The sequence below is a fragment of the Leptopilina boulardi genome, unplaced genomic scaffold, assembly GCF_019393585.1.
Source record: "Leptopilina boulardi isolate dan_hultmark-lab unplaced genomic scaffold, ZJU_Lbou_2.1 LbouV2_281, whole genome shotgun sequence".
Lineage (NCBI taxonomy): Eukaryota > Metazoa > Arthropoda > Insecta > Hymenoptera > Figitidae > Leptopilina > Leptopilina boulardi.
Genome location: NW_026137842.1, coordinates 241,416 through 265,608, shown reverse-complemented (window position 1 = coordinate 265,608; position 24,193 = coordinate 241,416). Strand labels below are relative to the sequence as shown.

The 24,193-nt window shown below is 25.9% G+C and overlaps 2 protein-coding genes across 5 annotated transcripts in view; one reads left to right on the top strand and one right to left on the bottom strand.

The window, feature by feature from the left end:
- The window catches only part of LOC127282131 (optineurin), a 79,747-nt gene that overhangs the window by 13,455 nt on the left and 42,099 nt on the right, over positions 1 to 24,193 (bottom strand). For all 4 annotated transcript variants that reach the window (XM_051306228.1, XM_051306230.1, XM_051306229.1 and 1 more), the window contains one exon: positions 54 to 275. In XM_051306228.1, coding sequence (XP_051162185.1) covers positions 54 to 275 — 222 coding nt within the window. The remainder of the gene's footprint in view (positions 1 to 53; positions 276 to 24,193) is intronic.
- On the top strand, positions 4,030 to 6,219 carry LOC127282134 (uncharacterized). Its single transcript, XM_051306233.1, has 2 exons — positions 4,030 to 4,208; positions 4,579 to 6,219. Exons 1-2 carry the CDS (start codon positions 4,116 to 4,118, stop codon positions 5,209 to 5,211), a joined length of 726 nt encoding a protein of 241 aa, XP_051162190.1. The 5' UTR covers positions 4,030 to 4,115; the 3' UTR covers positions 5,212 to 6,219.

Here is a 24,193-nt window from a genome sequence, read left to right as displayed (position 1 = left end):
GGCACTTTTATTTTGCCACTTTTGACTCCCTACCATTTATTATATCATATTACCTGATTCCTTTGTGATCTTGAAGATGAAGGTAAAAAAGTTTGCTCCCCCTGTCTCAATCTGTCCATATCTTTTCTTAGGTTTTGATTATGAACAGTAAGAGATTGAATCTGTTCAACCAGTTTATTCTTTTCACGAATTAGATTCTTTTTCGCAGCCTTCTCTTGTTCAAAGTCAGTACGATATATATCCAATTGTGCTCTCAGAATCATCAGATTTTCCTTCTAAAAATAATACAATAAAAGAAATTTATAAAAAATTTGTAATATTTCTTGAGCTGGTTTTTGCTTTTCTCCATTAGGTAGCTCAATTTAGGTGGGGGGAAATTCAAAATAGAAAAAACATTTTTAATCATAAAGGATGATTTACAAATATATTTTTAAAATTGTTTATTTGCGAAATTTAAAGAAAATTTAATACATGTTTAAATAAAAAGGGTTTAATTAAAAAGGGTAACCTATATTTTTTTGGAATTTATAAAATTTAAAAAAAAATTTTAATTTTGTGGTAATTTTTGATGATTAAATTTCATTTTTTAAATTAATTAAAAAAAAAATTTTAAATAATAATCTGTATTGTCTTATGAAATTGTATATTTTAGAAAAAATTTTTTTTAATTTTATAATGAAATAAATTACATACATTATTAACTTGAATTTTCGATGTACAATTTAAAAAAAGGAATTTTTAATTAAAACGAGGTTTAATATTAAACTAAATTATTTAATGCCTTTTTAAAAATATGTTTTTATTCAGTAATAATTTTTAAATTAATTTCTAAAATTTTTAAAAAATATTTTTTAATTTTGTAATAATTTCTTATAATTATATTTTATTTTTTAAATATATTTTTAAAATTGTTTATTTGCGAAATTTAATAAAATTTAATACAGGTTTAAATAAAAGGGTTTAATAGTAACCTATATTGTTTTGAGCATTTATAAAATTTAAAAAAAAATTTTAATTTTCTGGTAATTTTTTATGATTAAATTTCATTTTTTAAATCAATTAAAAAAATTTTTTTAAATAATAATGTGTATTGTCTTATGAAATTGTATATTTTAGAAAAATATTTTTTAATTTTATATATTGAAATAAATTACATACATTATTAAATTGAATTTTCGATGTAAAATTTAAAAAAAGTGATTTTTAATTAAAACGGGGTTAGTATATTTTTAGTATGTATTTTTTAGATTTAAAATTTTTTATTTATTTATTTAATTTTTACACGGGCAGTGCCCTTTCGTACAAATGTACTTAATTATAAAAATATAAGGTGCCATGACTCGGCGAAACATTGAAACATCAATTTTCAATTAGTACCAAATATCTCAGTACGCAAGTTGCTTATAAATCTACTTAAAGAAATACCATAAAAATCTACGCTATTATGTTCGTTGGCTTCTCTTGTAATTCTGATCACAACAGAGTTATCTATATAATTTAATCTTTGCACTGACTGCCTGAACAAAATTGAATATCTAGATGGTTTATAAGGGACAGCAAAGTTAAGTAGTGATAAAAGCGGAGGACAATTTATAATACCATTGATAATTTTGAACATGAATAACAAATCAGTAAATAAGAATCTGTCCCTCAATAGAGGAATGCCCAATATACGTCTTAATTCAGTGTAATCATGACTATATCTATCATATGGTATCCCCGTTCTTCTAGCAACAAATCGCATAAATTTATTTTGAACGCGTTCAAGAGCAATCATTAGATATTCCTGATAAGGTGACCAAATTAGCGAAGCAAATTCAATAATTGGTCTAACCAATGAAAAGTATAATACCTTTAACGCCAAGATATTTTTGAACCGCGAAGCGTTTCTGGTGACAAAGCCCAAGACTCTAGTCGCGTTATTAACAACATTTAAGATATGTGATCTAAAATCCAACTTTGAGTCTAGCGTAACTCCAAGGTCTCGGATCATGGACACTCTTGAAAGAATTTCACCATCAATAACATATTGATACTGTTCAAATTCTCTCAGTCTGCTAAATGAGACTATATTACATTTTTTATATTAAGAAACAATTTGTTGTTTGATGACCAATTATAAAGCTGATCAAGATCTGATTGAAGATCGATAGCATCCTGCGCACAAGTTATTGTTTTAAATAATTTAAGGTCATCGGCAAACAAAAGGCATAAACTATGTTTAAATATAGTTTTGATTTCATTAATAAACAGCAAGAAAAAAAGTGGTCCAAGATTCGATCCCTGGGGTACACCAGAGGTCGCTAAAAAAACATCTGAAAACTCATGTTCAACACGTACTGATGAATATCTATCAGCAAGATAACTCTTAATCCAGGTAATTAAATCCACTGAAAATCCTAAAGCCTCTAGCTTCGACACCAGAATCGCATGATCAACCTTATCAAAAGCTTTCGCAAAATCAGTATAAATCACATCCACTTGAAGACTTTTTCCAATTTGAGATGCTACAAAGTTAGTAAACAGTGTTAAGTTAGTCATTACTGATCTTCTTCTCATAAAGCCATGCTGTTCATCAATTATCAAGTGTTCCACCTGCTGATAAATCATATCAAAAACAATACTCTCAAAGACTTTAGGTATTGCACTAAGTAATGTTATAGGACGATAATTTTTCACATTCTTCATATCCCCGTCCTTGTGAACCGGTACGATAAAACCCCTTTTCCATTCATGCGGAAATACTCCCGATGTTAAAGATTTATTAAATAAGATATATAGCGGATGGACAAAAACAGAACTGCATGACTTTATAATCGCTGGAGGAATGTGATCAGGACCTGCGCCTTTTTTAATATTTAAATTTTTTAATTTTAATAATATCATTTCCTTTGAAATTGTAAAAGTATTAATAATAATTAAGTTATTATTGTGATTGAAATCAGACGTATATATACGTCCATGTATATATATATATATATATATATATATATGAGAGATTCTTTTTCAATCGCCCCAGCCCAAAAAGTCAATGTTCTGGGATTGGCTTCATACTTTGGTAAATTGAGAAGTTCAGTCAAATAACTCGACCTACGCTCGGCGGATCGCTGAGAAGCCAGTCAGTGGTAACAAATATAGGAAAAAATAAAAACTCAAAATTTTTTTATTTTAAAAACACTATCTTGTAGCAAATCAAAAGGCACAACTTTTTTCTTATTGCCTTTTTTTTATAGAACTAATATTTTGGACAATAAAAATTAAAAACTGACAAATTTTCATTTTGAAATTTAATTAAATTTTAAAACATAAATCGCCTTCCTGAGTACAAATATTAATGAATTTGATTGGAATTTGGTATGTGTACTCACTTGGGTCTCCTGAAACCGACAAAGTCTTTAAAATCTTGAAAACTATTCATTGTTTATAATTTTTTTGTTATAAATAATGAGGTGTCATCAATGAAACTTTCTTATTTTCAAAGAGAAAAAGTATGCAGGGAACTTTTGAGTTCAGAGAACTTCCAGTGAGAAAGTTGTTCCTCACTATTTCAGGAAGTTTTTGGAAAATTTTAAATAAATTTATTAAAAAACAAAAAAGTTATACAATTTTTAATAAAGCTCGCGCAGCGCGTGTGGTTTAAGGTTAACTCCAGAAACGTGAAAACTGTCTATTTTCAAACTTTTATCACTCACAATTATGTTCTTAATTTATTTCAATAATTTTTTTTATAATTTTATTAGTCATAATAATTTTATTAAATAATAATAATTTTATTAAATAATAATAATTTTATTAGTTCACTTCTGCACAGTAATAAGATCAATAATTTTGTTTCATTTTTATAAAAAATTGATTTTATTCGTAATATTATTTAATGAAAGTACTATTTATAATTTCTAATACAAATTTCAATTGAAACGTAGACGTGATTACTTTTGCTTATTGATATTATGATTGTTTATAAACAAACCAATTAAGAACTTTACCTTCAATAAACTTTAACCAACTAGTGTTGGTTGTAATTGTCAACTGAATAGTTCTATTTTCGGCATCTTATTATTATAATATAGTTAATAGTTAATATAACTATAATTAAAAAAATTTGAATTAGAAAAATGTTAATAAACGAAAATATTGTTAGAAGAAGGAAAAGAAATAGAAATGAAATTTTTTGGATACAAAACATAAGAAAATGTCAAAGAAATAGGGTAAGGTTTATTATTTTACTTTATTGTAATGATAGTTTTAATTAGTGTTATAAATAATGACTTTAATTTGAATAACTTTTTTATAATGGTCTGTGTTTTCAGTAAACATTTCTTCTATTTAAAAAAAATTGTTCTGAAAGCATTTTGAAAAAAAGCAAAAATTTGTTTGTCAGTTTATAATTTAATAAAAAATAAGTATTAAAAATTTTTTTTAAAGTGCGCATTGTGGAAGCATTGTTTTATGTTTACCTTAATTAACTAATTTTAACAATATTTAAATATTTTTTGTTTAAAGTTTTCCTTTATTGTTATTTTGACATTAATTATAACTTATAAATATGTAGTGACATTTATTTATTTATTTCAATAGGGAGAAGAGTACACTTCTGTTTCTGGAAAATTCACTGTCCTTCAAAAGAAGCTAATTAACAATGAATCTCTTCAAAATAATTCGGGAAGACACAATAATCACGTTACTCGATATACTTGTAATTTGAAACAGCTTATTCGCGAACACTGTTTGTCTATTCCTCATTCTCAGTCTCACTACAGTCTAGGAAAATCGAGTCGTCTTTATTTTGAAAATTCAGAGTTGACTTTAACAAAATTGTATTTATTATTTGTTGAATATTATACGAATAAGATTGGGAAAGCGCCACCAATAACACAGAAATCATATTGCAATTATTTTAATAAGAATTTAAATTTTTCTTTCTCCAAACCAAAAACAGACGTTTGCAATTTATGTTTCGAATTTAAAATTGTTGACGACATTAATGAGGATTTTTACTGTCATAAACAAAGTGTGGAAGAATATAAACTTTTAAAAAATACTATCTTATCAGAAAAAAATCTTTTATGTATGGAATTTGATTTCGGTCAAAATTTAGCTCTACCAAAACTTCCTGTCACTGAGCAGTTTTATAAGCGACTAATTTGGCTTCACATTTTTAATGCAAACGTTTTTGGCAGACATAAAAGGAGTTATATGTATAGTTTTTAGAAGGCAATTTAAAAAAAGGTGGAAACACGGTGTGTAATTTTCTTTTTGACTCCATCCAACGTGAACTTGATATAAGTTGTTATGATAAAATTTATCTATTTTCTGACAGCTGTGGTGGACAAAATAAAAATTACTTAATATTATCCTTTTTATCTTTACTTTCAAAAAAATTACAACTAGAAATTCAGCACATATATCCTGTTCGGGGTCATTCCTATTGTTCGTGCGATAGGAATTTTGGTATGTACGGTATAAAGAAAAAGAAAGTGGAAACAATCGAAAACTTTTGAGGATAATCTTAAAATAATTAAAAGCGCAAGAAATCCTCCTTTTACACTTATTAAAGATGCCGATATTAGAATGCATGATTTTAAAGTTTTCCACCCAAATGATATAAATGTACCAAAGAACATGAAAATTAGCGAATCAGTAAAAATAACTTATTTTCCAAATGGCGAAATTGAACAATTTAAAAGTTACAATCAAAAACCATTTCAATATAAATTAACTTCTGATCTTGAATTGGATAACTTGTTAAACATTTCTTGCCCTCCCAAAGTTGGAATCAGCAAAGAAAAAATTAAAGATGTACAGTCTTTAATTAAATACTTAAGTCCTAAGGGCAAACAGTTTTTTAATGATTTATTTGATAAGTCAATAATAAAACCAACAAAATCTCATATAAAATGAAAAAAATATAGTTAAAATTCTTTCAAAAAGAATTGAGAAACATTCAGAAAATTAATAGAAATTTACTATTAAGTGCTTTAAAAGCATTATTTCAAAATTTAATTGAAATTGAAAATATTTATTTATATGTTAATTGTATGCGTATGTAAACGTAATTAAAGATGCCTGAAAAAAATGTATTCATAATAATATTGTAACTTAGAAATTACTTAAATAATTCTCTGTATAAAACAACCTTAAAAGTTATTACTTGAATGTGTGATAAGAATGTTTTATGTTCTTCTTATAAATGTTTTAAAATATTAAAAACATTCAATCTATTTTATTGTTAAGAGACATACTATGTAGATAAATAATGTATAATGTTTTAGTTAAGTACAAGCTATCAGTATTAACTATTGTGTTAAGTAAAAGAATTGTAAAAATAAAAAAGCTTTAGAATATATATATATATATATATATATAATGTGATGAAGTTTGTTAACTAATAAAATTATTACTAATAAAATTATAAAAAAAATTATTGAAATAAATTAAGAACATAATTGTGAGTGATAAAAGTTTGAAAACAGACAGTTTTCACGTTTCTGGAGTTAACCTTAAACCACACGCGCAGCGCGAGCTTCATTAAAAATTGTATAACTTTTTTGTTTTTTAATAAATTTATTTGAAATTTTCCAAAAACTTCCTGAAATAGTGAGGAACAACTTTCTCACTGGAAGTTCTCTGAACTCAAAAGTTCCCTGCATACTTTTTCTCTTTGAAAATAAGAAAGTTTCATTGATGACACCTCATTATTTATAACAAAAAAATTATAAACAATGAATAGTTTTCAAGATTTTAAAGACTTTGTCGGTTTCAGGAGACCCAAGTGAGTACACATACCAAATTCCAATCAAATTCATTAATATTTGTACTCAGGAAGGCAATTTATGTTTTAAAACTTAATTAAATTTCAAAATGAAAATTTGTCAGTTTTTAATTTTTATTGTCCAAAATATTAGTTCTATAAAAAAAGGCAATAAGAAAAAAGTTGTGCCTTTTGATTTGCTACAAGATAGTGTTTTTAAAATAAAAAAATTTTGAGTTTTTATTTTTTCCTATATTTGTTACCACTGACTGGCTTCTCAGCGATCCACCGAGCGTAGGTCGAGTTATTTGACTAAACTCCTCAATTGTTGTCCTATATGATAGTAATAAATCCCTAAAATATAAACTCATTAAAAAAATATTTGTAGAAAGTAGAAGGGGTTGAAGTTTTGACGTTAGGGTAACATTGTCATATTCAAATTCGTATAACTATGACAAAAGTTAATGGATTTTAATTTATCTATAATGAATTTTAATGCATTTTTCACGTACTTTTCAAAAATGTATTTCTTTTTTTTTAAATTTTTACCCCTTTTTTCATAATCAACCCTTATTTTTCTATTTTTACCCCTTCGGGTATTTTTTTTTATTTTCATTGGAAAGCTGAGGTTTTTTCCCATGAGCTATGTAAATATGAAAGTGGGACAACAATAATTTTGTGAGAAACAGAATATTAAAGTAGGCGGTGCCGATATGGTAAGGGTGCCGTTAAGGGTAACATTGTCATTTTCATATCCGTATAACTATGACAAAAGTTAATGGATTTTAATTTATCTATAATGAATTTTAATGCATTTTTCACGTACTTTTCAAAAATGTTTACGAAAGAACACCGCACCATTTACATGAGAATTTGGGGTCCGGTGAAATTTTCTGCAACTTTGAACTTTTGTAGTTTTTGACCTCCTGAACAAAAAATGTAAATGGCAAAATTCCAAAAAAATGGACAGATTATTTAAAAATTGAGGTTTAAGTTTAAAAAATAGTGTTAAAAGCGAAAAAAATTCAAAAATGAGTAAAACCAAAAGAACTAAACAAACTTTCTTAAAACACGTTAAAAAAATAATTTTTAAACCTTTTTTCGCATCCGGTATTTTGAATTTTGAAAAACTATCATCGAATTCGTAATTAGCGACCCCGAAAACCCCCGAGTAACAAGATTTAAGGGAATTCAATGTATTTAAAAAAATCGTCGGCCATTTTGGATCCGCCATTTTGGATTTTCAAAAATTGATATCGAATTCGTAATGAGCGACCCCGAAAACCCTCGACTAGCGAGTTTTAAGACAGTTTGTTTACCTCTTTTGGTTTTACTCATTTTTGAATTTTTTCCGCTTGTAACACTATTTTTTAAACTTAAACCTCAATTTTTAAAAAATCTGCACATTTTTTTGAATTTTGCCATTTACATTTTTTGTTCAGGAGGTCAAAAACTACAAAATTATACAGTTGCAGAAAATTTCACCGGACCCCAAATTCCCATGTAAATGGTGCGGGGTTCTTTAAAAAAAAAAATTTTGAACCCTTTTTTTCAAAATCAACCCTTATTTTTCGATTTCACCCCTTCGAGAATTTTTTTTTTTTTTTTATTTTCATTGGAAAGCTGAGGTTTTTTCCCATGAGCTATGTAAATATGAAAGTGGGACAACAATAATTTTGTGACAAACATAATATAAAATTAGGCGGTGCCTACCTATATCCTCGAAGATGATCTCCAGGTATACCCGTTATCGGCACCGCCTACTTTAATATTCTGTTTCTCTCAAAATTATTGTTGTCCCACTTTCATATTTACATAGCTCATGGGAAAAAACCTCAGCTTTCCAATCAAAATAAAAAAAAAATACCCGAAGGGGTGAAAATCGAAAAATAAGGGTTGATTTTGAAAAAAAGGGGTCAAAAATTTTTTTTTTAAATTGACTTTTTTAACATTGACTTTTTGGACTGGGGCGGTTAAAAAAGAATCTCTCATATATATATATATATATATATATACATATATATGTAACAGTATTATAGAATCCAGTAAAATTTCAAAAATGAAAAAACACTATTACATAATTGTTATATCACAAAGCACTTATCACCAAGAATCACAAATTTATTGGCACAAAGTTACATAACTGTTATATCATAGTGCTTGTAACAGTAATATCACTGTGACCATTATATTACGACATTTTCAATCACACGTTTATCACCTGTGATATCACATGTGATTTTTGGTTATATAATTGCTACATAACTATTATATAACAGTGTTTGCTGGGTATCTTGCTGTGATCCATCTGTGATTATCAACTACTCAACTTTAACCGTATCTAGGCGGTTACATACAAAGCTTTCCTGTTTTGAGGAAGGAAACGAATTGCACGAACCGGGAAAACGAATTGCAGTGCGGTATGTTTTATTCGTTATTTGGATTTTAACGGATTGGAGTCCTAAGTTGAATCCGTTCAAAATAGATAATCCAATACGTTCTATTGCAAATGACGTATAAATTAAGAATTAGCGCTTTAAATGTTCGAAAATTGATTTCGTATGAATAAAGGAATGCAAAGAAATTGTAAAAATAACAGAATTATGTAAAAAAAATGCAATTTTATGAAAATAAAATAATAAAATAATCAGCGAAATTAAAATAAGCGATTCAGCAGGTAAGAGCTGTTCTTTTTTACCGACAGTGAATATCGAGTTATGTGGAATCTATGCATTTTTATTGACGGTATATAAAACGAAATAAAATAGAATTTGATTAAATAAATAAATAAAAAAAAGAATTTAAATGATGATTAAGAAAATGACAAGCAAATAATAATGTGAACTTAAAAAAATGGTAACAAGAGTAATAGAATGAAATAAAATAAATTTTCAAGAAAAATTATTAATTATTTTATTAGGGGAGAGTAGTCAGGGTTGGACAATGGTCAGGGTTGAGCCATTGCGTTTATTTTGTTTTATCACACTAGAGCCACCTGTCTTTGTATGTACAGTGGGACTCCGGTTATCCGAGCTAATGTGGACCGGACCTACCTCGGATAAAGCGAGCTCGGATAAACGGGGTTTTACTGTAAGTATTTGTTAGCAATGTCAGCGAACTTTTCACATACGTTGCAGTGAAGTGTGCGAGCAATAAAGACGTATTATGCGAGTCACTGCTATACGATCAACAAAAAACTCTTTTTTCAATAATATTGAATTTATCACTTGGTGACTGTATATTAAAGGTTTTAAAGTTTATCAATCTTCCAAGTCAATTGTAATATTTAAAAAAAAGGAAAATAAAAATAAAAAACGATCCCTTTTTTTAACGTTTCGACAGCACAGCTGTCCTCATCAGAAACGAAAAAAGAAGTGAACACTGAACAGAAGTCACGAAATTTCTTTTTTCGCTTCTGATGAGGACAGCTGTGCTGTCGAAACGTTGATCGTTTTTTATTTTTCTTTCTTTTAAATATTACAATTGACTTGGAAGATTGATAAACTTTAACACCTTTAAAAAACTCTTTTGTTGTTTCAAAAGAAGACAATTAAGTGCAGAAAAAATATGTCGAAGACAAAGTAACTTGACGTATAATTATACGTATTTTTAAAATGTCAATAACTTTGGATAAAATGATAGCAGATTGTTCGTCAATAGCTCAAAAAATGCGTCTTAAAAAACTCTACAAAATTAAGTAAAAACATCTCAACTTTCAAAACATGTGTTTCAAGTTATGGGCAAAAAACGATTTTTCAAAAATTTTAAAAGTCAAAAAAAATATAGTTAATATGTATTAATTTGTCCCAAAGTTTTCTCATTTTATGTCCCCAAGTGAGATCTACAATTTAAAAAAAAATTCAGCCCTAAAGCTCTTATAGAATTTGAGATATTTATGAAAATGTAATGTATACACACACACACACACATACGGAATGACATTTTCTAAAAATGTCATTTTTGGATTCCTGAGGTCAAAAAACATAAAGATATGTCAAAAAAATGAGTTCGAAAAATTTCGCGAAAACAATACTTCCTCCATGAGGAAGCAATATATAATAAAAAATAACTTATATTAATAAATTATATAATATATATATATATATTGCAATTACTGTAGACAATTTTATAGTAAATTCTTGGAAAATAACAATTTAAAAATTTATGAATTTTCCTATGCAATATTCCTGATAATTTACTAAGATAATTTTTTGGAACTTAACCAAGGAAGTTAACAGGAAGTTAATAATAAGGGAAACTACCGTACCTAAGACATTTTCAGATTCAGTGAAATAAGCAGGAAGTTTCCACAAAGTTACCAGTGGAAACTTCCGAAGTTACCTTGAATATTTTCCTGGAAACTTCCTGGAAATAAAGGTGCTATGTGGGAATTAATAGTTTTTCTTGATAATTTATTTTATTTCATTCTCCTACTCTCATTACCTTTTTTTCAAGTTCACATTATTATTTTCTTTTCATTTTCTTAATCATCATTAAATTATTTTTTTTTATTTATTTAATCATGTTTGTTTAATAATTGAGCGAGGTATTTCCTACCAAAAAATCAAAAATTATTTTGGAAATGTACCTCGCTTAAGTACTAAACAAACATGATTAAATAAATAAAAAAAATTAATTTAATGATGATTAAGAAAATGAAAAGAAAATAATAATGTGAACTTGAAAAAAAGGTAATGAGAGTAGGAGAATGAAATAAAATAAATTATCAAGAAAAACTATTAATTCCCACATAGCACCTTTATTTCCAGGAAGTTTCCAGGAAAATATTCAAGGTAACTTCGGAAGTTTCCACTGGTAACTTTGTGGAAACTTCCTGCTTATTTCACTGAATCTGAAAATGTCTTAGGTACGGTAGTTTCCCTTATTATTAACTTCCTGTTAACTTCCTTGGTTAAGTTCCAAAAAATTATCTTAGTAAATTATCAGGAATATTGCATAGGAAAATTCATAAATTTTTAAATTGTTATTTTCCAAGAATTTACTATAAAATTGTCTACAGTAATTGCAATATATATATATATATTATATAATTTATTAATATAAGTTATTTTTTATTATATATTGCTTCCTCATGGAGGAAGTATTGTTTTCGCGAAATTTTTCGAACTCATTTTTTTGACATATCTTTATGTTTTTTGACCTCAGGAATCCAAAAATGACATTTTTAGAAAATGTCATTCCGTATGTGTGTGTGTGTGTGTATACATTACATTTTCATAAATATCTCAAATTCTATAAGAGCTTTAGGGCTGAATTTTTTTTTAAATTGTAGATCTCACTTGGGGACATAAAATGAGAAAACTTTGGGACAAATTAATACATATTAACTATATTTTTTTTGACTTTTAAAATTTTTGAAAAATCGTTTTTTGCCCATAACTTGAAACACATGTTTTGAAAGTTGGGATGTTTTTACTTAATTTTGTAGAGTTTTTTAAGACGCATTTTTTGAGCTATTGACGAACAATCTGCTATCATTTTATCCAAAGTTATTGACATTTTAAAAATCATAAAAAATCGTTTTTTGCTTATAACTTTAAAAAAATGTTATGACACCTACAGTTTTTTTAGTTTCATTTTGTAGAGATTTTCAAGACGCATCTTTTGACCTGTTAACGAACATTTTACGATTACTTTATCCAAAGTTATTGACATTTTTAATAATATAATTCAATCAATGTCATTGAAATACTTCCAGTTAAAAAACTATTTAACTTTTTTCTATTATATTTCATACACCTAAAAAAATTAAAAAAAACAGTAGTAGAAAAAATTTTAATATCATTTTTAATGAAATTGGCTAAATACCAATCATTTTTAAATATAAAGTTATACACACATTATTTTATTTTAATTTTTAGTTTAATTTTTTACTTATTATTATATAAATAAATATAAATAAAAAATCGTAAACTGATCGCAAAATATCTCCATGAGGAAGCAAAGTGTTCATGGAATGAACACAAAAATACATACTTCAACTTGGCAGCGGTTTTTATTATTTTATTATTATTATATTTTTTATTTATTTAATATTTTAAAACTGTATTTATTACTTAAGATAATAAACATGAAAATTAAAGTTATAAATATAATAAAAAAAAAATTTTTTAATTAATTAATTATTTCATTCTCTTCTTTAATTTTTGCCTTAACTTAAGTTTATTTATTATTAATATTAACGCAGAAATTTTTTTTTAAATTTATTTATTAAAAAGAATAAATTTTAATGAATTAATAGTTTCTTAATTAAATTTATATTTTTTTCTAATTTTTTTTGAAATTATTCAATAAATTTAAAATAGTAAAGTAAAATAAATATCATTAAAGATAAAATCTTTAATATTTTTCTATTTATTTAATAATTTTTATTTTATAAAATAAATTAAGAGCATTTGAACCTTCGTGACGTCACAAATCATGGCGCATGACACGCAAACTTCTCAGGTATGTGAAAAGCACAATTTTGAATATTTTTTAAAAAAACCTTTTGGAAAATGTTCAGAATAACATAGACTCTGTCTGTTATGTGCGGAAAATTCAAAATTTTGCGTTTAAAACGTTTTTTAAACAATGCCTACATATAAGCAATTCGTGTATTTTTCCTTACTTGTGACAACCAACTTAAACATTGTTTAAAAAACGTTTTATACGCAAAATTTTGAATTTTTCGCACATAACAGACATAGTCTATGTTTCTCTGAACATTTTCCAAAAGGTTTTTTTAAAAAATATTCAAAATTGTGCTTTTCACATACCTGAGAAGTTTGCGTGTCATGCGCCATAATTTGTGACCTTAACATTGTTTAAAAAACGTTTTAAACGCAAAATTTTGAATTTTCCGCACATAACAGACAGAGTCTATGTTATTCTGAACATTTTCCAAAAGGTTTTTTTAAATAATATTCAAAATTGTGCTTTTCACATACCTGAGAAGTTTGCGTGTCATGCGCCATGATTTGTGACGTCACGAAGGTTCAAATGCTCTTAAAGTGTAGTTTAATAATTTTTTTTCATAATTAACAAATTTTAAAAGTTTATTTGATTAAACTTTTAATTATTTTATATTATATGACAATTAAATTAGGGTCAACCGGGGTAAATCCGAACGCTTTCAGTAAGTTTCAACAATAACATAAGTTTTTTCTTTAAAAAAAAAATACTTGGGTCAATGTTACGGACGGATTTCCGTAATTTTTAATTTTTTTTGCTAAATATTATTCATTAGAAATAATATTTGTTATTAAAATATCGTAAACATTCTTCCCAATTATACACCTACAACATGAACAACACAAACACATTCACCTATTAAGTTTCGGGAACTAGAATATTTAAATAATACTTCTAAATAATTCAATTAATATTTATAATTTCATTTTTTTTTACTATTTTATTTAATTTCTAAATCAAAGGTTATTTCGCAAATGAGTTCAGATTATTGAACTTCAAATTGTGGGACTTACACTGTATAGAAGTTGCCACATTATTCTGGAAAATGAGGAAACATATAAAGTATAAAAGTAAATCAGGTGGTTGAACCGATCACGCCACTAGTAAAATGCAAGTTTGCCAAAACTTGCATGGAGACAACGAGGTGTGGATTGCAAAATCAACCCTCCCACCACCTAAAATTATATACCAAATGGGTGTGATCGTTGCCACCAAATTATTGTTCAACAAGTCTTATTTTATCTTTCCCGCAGAGCGGATGTGTTTCCCGCAAAAAGGCGGATGAATATAAAGTTTAACTCCCACTAAGAGTGGTAGAGAATATTATTGGTACCCCGCAGTAAGGGTTGAAATTCGTCAAGTTTGTTTATAAAAATACAAGTATACAGAAAGTATTTTGGAGTGATTGAATGTAAATACAAAAATAAAAGTCAAGTTTTTTAAATTCAAAATGGCAGACTTTCCTAAAACTTATTTTTAAAAATGATTAAATTTGCTAACTCCAAATTCGTAATCAGCGACCCTGAAACCCCCCGAGTAACAATTTTCGAGAGAATTCAATGAATTTTTTAATTCTCGTCCGCCATTTTGAATTTTGAAAAACTGACTTCAAATTGGTAATTAGCGACCCCAAAAACTGTAGAATACCAAATTTTATTAAGATCCTGAAAAACTTTTTTCAACAAACCATTTGGCAAAAAAATTGTAACACTCCTTCGAGAGAACAGAGATTAAGTTTCTGCTTATTAATTACTAACGAGGATACGTATAGAAAGAAAAACTTTTTTCTATGTACTTTTATAATGTTAAAATAATAGTGTAATGAAATAAAAACAATTTTGTGTGACTCTGATGTAAAAAAAAATTATTGAAAATACCGTTCGGATTTACCCCGGTTTTCCAATTTTCCTGGGTAAATACGAACGGTCTGATATTATTAATAAAATTTTACAGAAGGCAAAAATCAAAAATAGTTTCTGTTCTAGTATTCATAACAAACAATTATAAATAATAAAATAAATTTTTAGCTTCTTTTTCTTCAAATACGAGACAAAATACTGAAAGAGTGTCATCTTTGATTTTCAATCTTTTTTGCAATACTCGTTATCTTTATTTATGCTGTTGCTAATTAACAAACGAAAAATGGGATAATACTTAGAATCTCTTGAAGAGGATCTGAGGTAAAAATTCTCATATCGAACTTATTTTTAAAAAATTTTAATTAAGCTGAAATAATTAGCGTTCGGATTTACCCCCCGTTCGGATTTACCCCGGCTGACCCTAATTATTATAATGTGAATATTCAATTTTTTCATTGAAACCTATTTGAATTATCCCGCCGTTTTAATCAATCAAATGTTAACCAATGGGAGATTACTTGAAGCTTAAGGGAAAGATTTTTTTTCCATCCATAGTTGGTTAGTTAGGTTAGTTAGTAAGGTTGTTGCTTTATGCGCGGCGAACCCGGGTTCAATCCCCAGTCCCTCCGAATTTATTTCAAAAAATTTCTGCGTTAATATCAAAAATAAATAAACATAAGTTAAGGCATAAATCAAGGAAGAAAATGAAATACCTAATTAATTTTTTAATTTTTTTATTATATTTATAACTTTAATTTTCATGTTTATTATCTTGAGTAATAAATACAGTTTAAAAATATTAAATAAATAAAAAATACATAAAAAATATAATAATAATAAAATAATAAATATATAATAAAAAGTAATTTATATTAATAAATTATATATATATATATATATATTACAATTACTGTAGACAATCCTGGAAACTTCCTGGAAATAAAGGTGCTATGTGGGAATTAATAGTTTTTCTTGAAAATTTATTTTATTTCATTCTCCTATTCTCATTAGCTTTTTTTTCAAGTTCACATTATTATTTTCTTGTCATTTTCTTAATCATCATTAAATTCTTTTTTTTTATTTATTTAATCATGTTTGTTTAGTACTTAAGCGAGGTACATTTCCAAAATAATTTTTGATTTTTTGGTAGGAAATACCTCGCTCAATTATTAAACAAACTCATCTTCAAACGAAATGTTTTTGGTTTTTTTAATTTCAGATGATCCTGTCGGGACTTATCGTGTCCCGTTAAAAGCCTTTTTTCAAGAACCACACTAAATTCGTTATACTGCTTACAATTTTTATTATTTTTTAACAAAAAAATTACGAAATGTTCTTCGTATATAGATTAATATGATGGAAAAAGTTATAATAAAAAAATGCCATTAATTTTTTTACAAAAAAATAGATTAAAACCGTTTATTTTCGCGTCGATGACTGTCTATGCCCCATTAAAAATACATATTTTAGAACTAGTAATTTTTATTACATAAAAAATTTAATCGTTTAAAGCATCAGAAAGTATGGTAAGGAACAAGTAGACATTGTTAAAAATCGCGTATTCAAATTGAAATAACTATTTATGTATTTAATAAATTAAAGTGAAATTTTTAAGAAATGATTGCTCGTATCAAGCATTAATATTTCCAACAAAAGCAACTAAAAATTTATTAAAATAACTAAAATATATGCGCTGATTCTTTATTTATACGTCATTTTCAATCGAACGTATTGGACTATCTATTGAGAATGGATTCAACTTAGGACTCCAATTCGTTAAAATCCAAATAACGGATTCAACATACTGCACTGCAATTCGTTTTTCCGATTCTTAATAACATAAAACTTTCGAATGTATTCAATTTGTCATTTTTCTCACCTTTAATTTTAAAAAACTACAATACATAACTATTTTTGCCGTTAGTCAAAAGTTGATCCGTTCTTGCTCGCACCGAGAAGCCTACAATAATGTCGAGATATTAGCCGTCGCTAATAATTATCTCGTTTCATTCCTTTTCATTTACATTATTTATATTTAATTGTTTTAGTGTGTGAATAGTAAATAATAGTAATTGTAAATTATTATAAATACTTATTTTTGTAATATTACGTTTGATTCCATTTCGTTTATTTTACTTTTATTTAATTGTTTTAATATAATAAAATAAGAATAATTAATAATAATAATAATAATGTGTGAATATTGATGGAATATTCCCGTAAAGTGAATAGAATATTAATTGCTGTTTAGAATACTTTAAAACTAATTTAATAAACAAAATTAAACGATTCTACATGTCTCTTAAATATTTACTTCCACACTGAAAAAAAATTTATTTGGTTCAAATAATCGGTTACTTGTCTATTATCAAATAAATATTTACTTGAACCAAATAATTATTATTTGAATCAATTAAATGGTATTTGTTTCAAATACAGAATTTATTGGTTCAAATAAAGTTTATTTGACTCAAATAATAATTATTTGGTTCAAGTAAATATTTATTTGATAATAGACAAGTAACCGATTATTTGGACCAAATAAATTTTTTTTCAGTGCTATAAATATTTCCTCATCGAAACTTTTATTTTCGAAAATTGCTATTTTATTTTCAATAATTCAATTTGTATCATTTGTAAAGTTTGTATTTATAAAATGTTTTAAAGTTAAGTATGTCAAAGGAGATTGATTTATTTATATTATTATTTCGTAAATTTGGAAATAGAAGACATATGACATATATATTGTTAGAAATTTTATTTTAATTGAAACGGAAACTCGTGTTTCCTATTTAATTATGCGCAAGTCAGTGAAAAGCGAGCGAAACGAAATGAAAAGCGTGGGAATCGAATGAGAAGATTAGGAGTAGGGTTTTCAGAAAGATTCGCTTGGGCGATGTAACCGGTCGCAATCGTGAACGATCATATGTCGTGAGTTTTAATTGTTTAAAGGTAGTATGCTGCAGATTAATCAATTGTACATATATTTTATATAATTTTAAAAGTGCACACTATTTGAAATATATTTTCTTTAACGTCATTCGTTTATTATTTATTTAATACTCATCACTATCTGCCGTGAACAATATTTATAACAATATTATATATATATTATATATATGTCATCTCAATTGATCTTATTACACGTATTTCAGATTACGATATTTTAATTCCTGTTCTTTGTTTTAAAGTTTGCAAATTTTTTACAGTGTAAATTTAAATAAATTTAAAGTTTAAATTTTTTTGTAAATACAGTGTTTTTTAAACTTGTGTAAAATTTTATTTTAATTCTAAAATGAATTCAAATACAAAAGGTACGTAAAATAATCTCTTAAGTAAAAAATAAATTTTATAAAACTGTCTTTAATTGATAGGAAATTATAAAATTGTAATTTGGTTTTGCAGAATCAAACGAAAATATTTATGACTTCTCGACTGACAGTGATACGAGTGATATAATCAGAGAAACATCTGAAATAGAAAACGAAGGTATGCTTAAAATTGAATTAAAATGAGAATTTTACTTTTCTTTTTTGATTGGTTGTTAATTAATTATAAATTAATGGTAAATTTCTGCATTTACTTAGTACTGTGACAGACTGCACTTTTAAGGAAAAATTTACACGTTAATGCTTATAAGCAATTCTTATTGGAAAAACGCGCTTATTTAAAATAGTTTAATAAAAATAACAATAATTTTTATTTAGAAAGAAATATTTAAAAATTTTAATTGAAATGATCGTGATTGAGTGGTCGAAGTGGGGGAATCTAATAGCACGCAGTACACCGTGCTGCGTGATGAACTCGAGAATATTCAACATGTGAAATTTTGAGTAACTTTTCAAAGAGACCTATACAGCGGGAAAAACGTTTGTATAGAGTCAAGAGAGCTGCCTCTTCCATGCAAAGGTTGTCTATCTCTTTCGCTCATTTGTAGACGAACGAGAGTGAGCGGAACACTGACATTCAAAAATGTCCACAGTTACTCTTACTCTCGTTTGCCTACAGATGAGTGGAGGAGAGAGACAATTTTCGTTTCGCCGCCCCTGCACTTGCATCGCTTTTCTCCTTTTCCTTTTCTTGAGAAAATACAGTTGATACGGTTAGGGAAAACCTGAAATTTTCAAGGATTTTTATTTAATCAGGTAAATCCTGGGAAACCTGGAAAAGTCAGTGAATTTTATAAAATATTTATTAAAAATTAATTTGCCATATTTATATATTTTATAAATTTCAAAGACCTATATTTTATTATTTTTCTCCAAGAAAGTTATTGACGTTCAAAAATCGTGAAAATGAGCAAAGTGGCTATTTTAATTTCGAAAATTTTTATACTTATAAAGAAGAAAGAAGAAAAGTGTCAAGAAATTCTAAAAGTCCATCCCAAGAACTTTAGATTTGGTATGTTTCAATTTAATGTAATGGGTCCTATTTTTTATAATTAATGAATTAAAATCGCAAAATTAGGTTATTTGACAGATGCACTTAAAAATCATTTTTTATCTATTATTTCGCATCTTAAAATCATTATATCAACTTATAATGATAAATTTATTCATTCTATTTAAATTCCAATCATTTTGCTTCCTCGTGGAGGAAGCTATGTAGTCCTTTCGTTTATAAAATTTTTAAAAATGGTGAAAACAAATTTTCCTCTATATAGAAACATGTTATATGAGATCCTGATCAATTGTCCGGATGTATGTATGTGTGTGTGGATACTTTTTGTGAACACGATATCTTTAACAGGTTTTAATGGATTTGGGTAAAATTTGGTAGGCTTATTTAACACATTAATCTCTCAAAAATGACGAGAGGATTTTTAAAAATACCCCAAAAAAAAATTTTATCGTCTTTTTTCCAAAAATTTTTTTTTAATTGAAAAAATTTTTAAATCGAAAAATTTAAGGTAATATATAATATAATCGTCTTCTTTATGTCAAGATGAATCGATTGATATATATAAATTATAGATTTGATTGAAATTTAAAGAATTAATGAAAGTTAAAAAATCAAAAATTCTCATTTTAGCTAAAAAACGATGTTTTTAATTAAATTCAAGTTTAGATATGAAATAATTTTATTCCTTGCATTGAAACAAATCAATTAGTATATAGAAAGTATACATTTGAATAAAATTAAAAAAATTAATGAAATTTAAGAAATAAAAAATTTACGTCTTAGCTAAAAAATTGTGTTTTTATTTAAATTCAAGTTTAAACATAAAATAATTGTATTCCTTGCATTTAAACGAATCGACTGGTATGTATAAAGTATACATTTGCGTTAAATTAAAACAATTAATGAAAGTTAAAAAATAAAAAATTTACATTTTAACAAAGAAATTTTGTGTTTATTTAAATTCATGTTCAAATATAAAATAATTGTATTCCTTTTTTTAAACTTTTATTAACTCTTTCAATTTAAATAATAATAATAATTTAAATATATATCATACATACCAATCGATTTATTATAATGCAAGGAATACAATAATTTTATGTTTAAACTTGAATTTAAAGAAACACAATTTTTTTATGTATATTAATTTCAGTGTTAATGCTTCCTCCATGAGGAAGCAAATTTTTTGCATCATATAATGAGAAAGAAAAATGTTCATGAAATGAACATAAAGGACACCCTACTTGTTTTTTATTTTAATGGTAAATTCTATGTTTTATTGGATATTTTATATTGCCTAAAAAACTGACAGTTTTCAGTACCTCTTATACTTTAAATTCATATTTTACAATAAATAATGATTTTTTTTATAAAATTCTTTCTATTTCGTGATTTTAATACTTTAAGAATTATTTCTGCAAAATATTATAATTTTTAAAAATTAGTCAGCAACGACTTTAGGCGAAACATAATGGATTGTCTCATTTAAAAATAATTTTTAAAAATAAAATGAAATTCTCTAAATTATAAAATTCATTTCAATTAAATTCTCAAAACTTCCAAATATTTAGAAATTTAATGCAATCTTTTTTTAATTACCCAAATAGCACGGAAACTTGCAGCAAGTTTGCTGCAAGTTTGCAGTGCAAGGTTTGAAAGTTTGTAAGGTAAGTTTGCAGCAAACTTGTGGCAAATATTGAAATGTCTTCCCTTGGCAAGTTTGCAGCAAAAACTTTCTGCAAACATGCTAAGCAAAATTGTCGAAAAGTTTCAAGAACAATTTGTAGAAAAATTGTATTGTTTAACATTTTATAACTATTTTGTATTTAATTAAAAAATTTATAAATATTTTGACTTACCTAATCTCGATTTTTAATGTTTTTAAGCCACTAACATCGGGGCTAATAAATTGTACTCAATTTTAAAAATGTTCCATAACAAATATTTTCAAATGTATAAAGTCACTGAGAATAAATTAAAAAAATTTTCTTTCAAACAATTGTTACATCCGGAGATATAACATAATTAATTTAATAATTGTTTAATTTTTAAGTCTAGACTTTCGTCCAACAACTTAGGAATCTTTTCGATTGGATTTCTTGTTGAGAAAATAAAATTTTTAGAAGGTTAGGAAATGATTTTAAAAGGAATTGAGAAAATAATTGCGCACTGGTAGCACTAAAATTTCTCGGAAAGGTTTTCAATAATTATGAAAAAATAAAAATTTATAATTTTGGAATTTGATAAAATATCGCGCACCATAGCACGAAATTTATCGGAATTGAGAGATGGATAAGATTAAGAAAAGAAAGAAATAATAGAATTTAAATATAAACTTACTTTTTTATTTTTCAAATAATAGATTTCCTAAAGATGCAAAATTAGGAGAACGTCGTTAGAATTCAAAGATAGGTTGTTTGGTCAGCAATCAAAATAACAGGAACTCGTAGAATTGGATGTTGAAATTGAAGAATTGAATTTAAACAAGATTTTAAATTCAGAAAATAACTTTGAAAATAACTTGTCACTGAATGTAAAATTTTTTAGAATAACTTTTTAATCAAAGAAATTGGAATTTTATAATTTGTAAAATAACTTTAAATTTTGGAAACTTATAATGTTGAAAGAATTTGAAAATGACTCTTTAGAGTTTGTTAATAGAAATTTTGAATGTTGAATAACTGAATAACTCTTTATGAGTTTGAATGTAAAAATGTAAATCTTTGAATGACTTTTTGAATGAATGTAAAATTTTTGAATGAGCTGCTGACTTACGCAAACATGCGTTTTTAAGGGTCTATCCCCACTCAAAATTTAGACCTTTTGTGGGTTGTCCCTGAAAGAAACAGATTTCCAAAAAGTAGGGATAAAATCTCAAAGAAGGAGAGATCTTTTATATTTTGCATCTTTTTACAATTAGATTAATTTTTTGTTATAAACAATAATGATTTTTATTATAATTTGTTATTAACAATTATTATTTGACTTAATTTACATAACCCTTTTTAAATTTTGGTTCTACGACGATTTTTAAGAATAATTCATTTTTTTAGATTTAATTTATTTATAATTTTCTATAATTATTATTAATTTTAACTAATTTGTATAATAACTTAACCTAACCTACAAATTATAGTTGTAATTATTTAAAATTTTAATTATTTATAATTATTTATTGTTAAATATCAAAATAATTTAATTATTGTTAAATTGTATTAAATTTTAATTGTTTATTTATTAATTTTATATTTTTTATAATTTTTATTATTAATTTTACTTATATTAATAATTTTAAACAATAATTAATTATAAATTTTGACAATTATTAGTTTTTATTAAAATTTAATATAAATTGTTGAAAAATAACATTTTAATTATTTATTAATAATAATAATGAAATTAATTATTAAAGTTAATTGTTATTAAAAATTTATATGTGTGTGAATTTTAGTATAATATATATTTTCGGAACCTAGACAAATTTTAATTTAATAATTTTAATTTACTAGACAAATTTTATTACAAACAGAAGGAAATCTTGGCGACAGGGACTCTGGGACCTGTCGTAAGAAAAACGAAAATAAAAGGAAAAGGGCCCCAGCGGTCGACATCTGGAGGATGCACTTGTAGAGTTCCGAAAAGATTTTTATGGTTGTATTTTATAATTTTATTGCTTACTGATGTTTCAGTTTCTTAGATTTTTGGAAAAAGTGCATTCTGTATATGTCGACCACTAAGGTTTCACGCTTTATTATCTGCTTAAAAAAAAGAAATAAGAGAAAAAACAGATACATTATGAGTCGGTGAATAAGAAGAAATAACATGATTTTTTAAATAAACAGATGTTGTTTTTTCTTAACCCCTTCACTGTTATTGACCTATATAGAGGCATAAAAATGTAGTGCCACAAGTGTGTATGACCCCTATGGTAGCATCTAAAAAAAAAATAAGTAGACACAATACGATAAACTTGTCAATGGGTATTCTTAGGTATGGTAATATCAAGTTTAAAAAAAAAAAAATTTTCCCACATACGGGGCACGGAAGCATTATTTCTGCTACACTGCGAAGGGGTTAAGAAAATAAGAAACGCGGAAAAATTAAATATAGAGTAAAAAAGAAATAAAGTCGAAAAAATGACCAGATGTAACACAATTGTTTCGTTATTTCTCCTTTTCTATTCTGTGATTTAATTATTTAAATTCAAAAGAAATTGACAAAATAATTTTCCATAAAACTATTAAATATTTAGTTTACTAAAACTTCCATTTTAAAATTTCTAAAAATTTTCAGCGCAATTTTGCTACAAATTGATCTTGAAACTTTTCAACAATTTTGCTTAGCATGTTTGCAGAAAGTTTTTGCTGCAAACTTGACAAGGGAGGACATTTTAATATTTGCCACAAGTTTGCTGCAAACTTACCTTACAAACTTTCAAACCTTGCACTGCAAACTTGCAGCAATCTTGCTGCAAGTTTCCGTGCTATTTGGGTATGTACGAGAATTTATCTATCTTGAAGAAATTTTAATTTTAATTTATCAAAAGACTAATTTTTTTAAAAATTTCTAAATGAAATTACATTTCAAACTTAGTTAATTTTAGTTAAATAAGTATTTGAATATTTATTTTTCTAGAAGAATTGAAATATTTTCACATGATTTCAATGCAAAATTTTTGAAATTTAATTATTTCTAAAAGTTGCAACTG